The following is a 5000-nucleotide window of genomic DNA, read 5'->3' on the forward strand; positions in this document are numbered from 1 at the left end:
TATTTATTATTTTTTTAATCCCAGATCGATCTTTTTATTCCCTTCTCCATTCCCAGATTTTATTTTATTATTATTATTTTTATTTTTTTATTTTTTATTATTTTTTTTTAATCCCAGATCGATCTTTTTATTCCCTTCTCCATTCCCAGATTTTATTTTATTATTATTATTTTTATTTTTTTATTTTTTATTATTTTTTTTAATCCCAGATCGATCTTTTTATTCCCTTCTCCATTCCCAGATTTTATTTTATTATTATTATTTTTATTTTTTTATTTTTTATTATTTTTTTTTAATCCCAGATCGATCTTTTTATTCCCTTCTCCATTCCCAGATTTTATTTTATTATTATTTTTATTTTTTTATTTTTTATTATTTTTTTTTAATCCCAGATCGATCTTTTTATTCCCTTCTCCATTCCCAGATTTTATTTTATTATTATTATTTTTATTTTTTTATTTTTTATTATTTTTTTTTATCCCAGATCGATCTTTTTATTCCCTTCTCCATTCCCAGATTTTATTTTATTATTATTATTTTTATTTTTTTATTTTTTATTATTTTTTTTAAATCCCAGATCGATCTCTTTATTCCCTTCTCCCTTCCCAGATTTTATTTTATTATTATTATTTTTATTTTTTTATTTTTTATTATTTTTTTTTAATCCCAGATCGATCTTTTTATTCCCTTCTCCATTCCCAGATTTTATTTTATTATTATTATTTTTATTTTTTTATTTTTTATTATTTTTTTTATCCCAGATCGATCTCTTTATTCCCTTCTCCATTCCCAGATTTTATTTTATTATTATTATTTTTATTTTTTTATTTTTTATTATTTTTTTTTTAATCCCAGATCGATCTTTTTATTCCCTTCTCCATTCCCAGATTTTATTTTATTATTATTATTTTTATTTTTTTATTTTTTATTATTTTTTTTATCCCAGATCGATCTCTTTATTCCCTTCTCCATTCCCAGATTTTATTTTATTATTATTATTTTTATTTTTTTATTTTTTATTATTATTTTTTTAATCCCAGATCGATCTTTTTATTCCCTTCTCCATTCCCAGATTTTATTTTATTATTATTATTTTTATTTTTTTATTTTTTATTATTTTTTTTTATCCCAGATCGATCTTTTTATTCCCTTCTCCATTCCCAGATTTTATTTTATTATTATTATTTTTATTTTTTTATTTTTTATTATTTTTTTTTTAATCCCAGATCGATCTCTTTATTCCCTTCTCCATTCCCAGATTTTATTTTATTATTATTATTTTTATTTTTTTATTTTTTATTATTTTTTTTTAATCCCAGATCGATCTCTTTATTCCCTTCTCCCTTCCCAGATTTTATTTTATTATTATTATTTTTATTTTTTTATTTTTTATTATTTTTTTTTAATCCCAGATCGATCTCTTTATTCCCTTCTCCCTTCCCAGACGGACGAGCGCCAGAGACTGATGCTGACGAAGCTGTCACAGGGGCTGGATCGCCTCCTGATCGAGAACCCGGATGACGACTTCGCACTCGGTCCGCCCACGGATTTCGGCGGCAACACGGTGCGGGAGGTCAAGAAACTCACCAGGAAGGTCAACCAGATGGATAACATGGTCGAGCGTGAATTGAGACAGATCTCTAACGAGGTAGGTGTTGTTTGGATGTATGTATGGCGTGTGAGGGTTTTGTTTTGGGGGTATTTTAGGGTTGTTGGCGAGAGATGTGGACTCTGGGCGGGATTTTATGGAAGGATGCTTAGTTATTCTTTTGTTATTCTATAAAAAAAGAGCCCTTATTTTGTATGTGGCTCTTGTGATAATGGATAACAATTAGAATAGTTTGTATTATTGTAAATATTAAAAATAACTAATTAAAACGATCAATGCTTGACTATCCAAAGAAAGAGTGATATACTTCACTTTCGTTTTCTTACGCTTGTGTCTTTCATGCTTTACGTAGGAAAAAAATAGATGAAGAAAACAAGTAATATAAATACATGAAAACATAATATATAGAACATAGACTATAAAACATAAGACAAAACACATAAAAAATATAAAACCAAGACCTACAAGACCAAAAACAATCTTCCGTCCTTCACATAAACCATACCTCACCCCCCCACCCACCCACCCACTCCCCCCTCACCCCCCACCTCTCCCCCCAGGTCAAAATCGTGGGCGAGTCCCTGAGCCAGCACATGGAGCAGCTTCAGTCCCGCCACGACCGACTGGCCACCGGGATGGACTCGTGCGAACGGGAAACGATCTCGAACATCCAGCAACTCGGAGCCATACTTACTCACACTTCGCAGAGGATCGATGAGAAGGTGGTGTGGTGTCTCTTTGGCTCTCGTGTTGTCAATGTTGCAGGCTTTTTTTTTTCTTTTTTTTTTCTTTCTTTCATTTTTTATTCGTGTTTTTTTTTTTTTTTTTTTTTTTTTTTTTTCGTGGTTTGGTGTTCTCTACCTTGTTTTGTTTTGTTTTTCTTCTAAATAATCTAACTGATGGTTTGATAGCAATATTAATGATTTGGAGAAAGAATATAATAATAGTCAAACTAAGAAATTTATTATGATAGTCTAGTGAAGGACTTGATAGTAACATTTAGGATTCAAAGAAAATAATCTTATCATGATAACTAAGGCCCTGTTAGCAGCAAGGATTCCATAATCTAACAAAGAGTTTAATAATCTATAAGTAAACATTATGTATAAGTTATTTATATTTACCTTATTTATAAGTAAACTTGTCTTATATGTTTATCTATTTATTTATTCATTAATCTATTAGTAAATTTATGATTTATAAGTAAATTCATAATTCATAAGTACATTTATAATTTATAAGTAAATTTATAATTTATAAGTAAATTCATAATTCATAAGTAAATTCATAATTCATAAGTAAATCCATAATTCATAAGTGAATTTATAATTAATAAGGAAACTTATTCATTCACAAATAAACTCATTCATAAGTAAACAGGTGTATTCCCTCTCCAGCTGAGCCAGACGCCGGAATGCAACAGCGCCCCCGACAGCGAGATCACATCCCGACTGAACGCCCTCGACCACCTCTACCGGGAGCAGGAAGCCGAAATCCATCAGCTCTCTGAAGAAACTCATAAGGTAGGAGAGAAGAAGAGGAAAAAAACCTTACGAAATATATGTGTATATGTGCATGTTGTTGCTGATTTTGTTGTTATTTGAACCCGGTAGAGTGTTTTGTCATCCGGGTATGTTGTTTAGAGATGGCGGTGATGGTGCTTACTGTTAATAGTAGAGGTTAAGAGAACAGAGCATACCGTTCATGGTATACACGGATATGCTGTGTGTACTAATGGGAAAAAACACCATTTTTGGCAGTTGTTAGGCAAAAATTACTCTTGTATCGTTTTTTCCGGACTGGGAATATCTTTTGTCTTTGGAGAAATCAAGGCTTCTGTTCGCTTTCATGTGTCTTCAAAATATTTGACGCTTCACTTAATTAAGAATCTTCTCTTGGTATAGTTGTTTTGAAAACATAGCTTTCGAAACACCGCTGTTGTTTTACAAGTTCCGTGCCCTTCATAGAGTGTTTTTAAATTCCTTTGAGTTGCATCTTTTCCTGCAGACTCTGTCCGTCTCTATCAGGCGTCGTGTTGATAATTGAGAAATAGACGTCACTCTTTCTTTTGGTTTCAAATGTGTTTCCTACAGACGTGAAGAGTAAATCGCCCTTATTAACGCCCCTTCCCGCCGGATGTTTTGCAGAGCCTGGAGGAGAACCTGGAGACGCTGCAGACGCTGATCAAGGAGAGCCACCGCGGCCAGGCCCTCATCAACTCCTCCGTGGCGGACCTGAACCGCAACCTCCGCATCCTGGACGACTCGACCCAGGACGGACTCGGCCGCTTGGACTCGAACGTGCAGCAGGCCGTGAAGGACGGCACGGAGACCCTGAGCCAGAGCGTGACGAAGCTGGAGCTGGAGATGAAGCAGGGCAACAGCCACATCATGGACACCCTCGATGACTCGGCGTCGCAGGCCGAGAACCTGCAGAACACCGTCCTGGAGAACTACAGCGAGCTGTCGGCGGAGATCAACAGCCTGCGGAAGGTGGAGCAGGTCATGATCAACACGGCCGACGCGGTGCTCGACACCAAGCGCAGCATCGAGTACGGCATTCAGCAGATCATCTTCGAACTGGGCGACATCGTCAAGAACAGCGGCCACACCATCAACTCGACCCTCTCCGACCAGATCAGCAACGTGTCGTTCGCCATCCTCAAGAACCAGACCTCGGCCCTCACCAACATGACCGCCAAGATGGAGAAGGAGATCTCGCAGGTGTGGCGTCAGATCGGCGTCATGTACCAGCAGATGTCGCAGTCGGTGGACCTCCTCGACCAGCTGAGCAGCACCACGAAGGAGCACATGAACGCCTCGCTCTCTCGCGTGGGCACCATGGACGGCACCGTCGGCCAGATCAACACCAAGGTTGCCGACGTGGAGAACAACCTCAACTACCTGCTGGGCCGCCTCTCTCTGGTCGTCTCCGAGTTCAACCTCATGAAGACGGGCGTGGGCGAGGAGCTGGTGAGGCTGAGGGAGAACCTGGCAAGAGAGAACACGCCGGTGCAGTTCGCCGAGGGAGAGCCCGAGTCTGACACGCGGTACGACGTCAATCGCAAGCGCCACGCCATCCCGCCCACAGACTACTTCTCGCAGCCCCGTGAGCCGATCTCCGTCTTCTAGTCCGCGCGAAGCAGAGGAATCTCAGAGCGATTCTGCTTCCGCCAGAGGCCCTTGGTGTTGTTGCGACGTGTTTTTGTTTCATCTTTTAAGTCCTGAGTCTGGCGTCCTTATTTGCAGACGAAACACTGCCAATAAAGGCAAGTACTGGACTTGGAATATGTTACGTGGAGTAGCACTTATATTGTAGAGGCATCATAGCTGTATGTAAGAGTATTTTGTAGTGAGTTGTTTCATATAGATAGGTAAAAAGGCTGTGCAGA

At 37.6% G+C, this 5000-nt stretch overlaps 1 protein-coding gene across 1 annotated transcript in view; it reads left to right on the forward strand.

Annotated features, from left to right (window-relative positions):
- LOC122251478 (uncharacterized) overlaps window positions 1-5000 on the forward strand; it is a 32767-nt gene that overhangs the window by 27225 nt on the left and 542 nt on the right. Inside the window, exons 3-6 of the mRNA XM_043013468.2 lie at window positions 1445-1648; window positions 2170-2331; window positions 3007-3132; window positions 3757-5000. The exon at window positions 3757-5000 is cut by the window's right edge and continues 542 nt beyond it. Coding sequence (XP_042869402.1) covers window positions 1445-1648; window positions 2170-2331; window positions 3007-3132; window positions 3757-4740 — 1476 coding nt within the window. The 3' untranslated portion in view covers window positions 4741-5000. The remainder of the gene's footprint in view (window positions 1-1444; window positions 1649-2169; window positions 2332-3006; window positions 3133-3756) is intronic.

Source organism: Penaeus japonicus, unplaced genomic scaffold (genome assembly GCF_977035675.1).
Source record: "Penaeus japonicus unplaced genomic scaffold, GWHDUDI00000001_assembly GWHDUDI00000037, whole genome shotgun sequence".
NCBI lineage: Eukaryota > Metazoa > Arthropoda > Malacostraca > Decapoda > Penaeidae > Penaeus > Penaeus japonicus.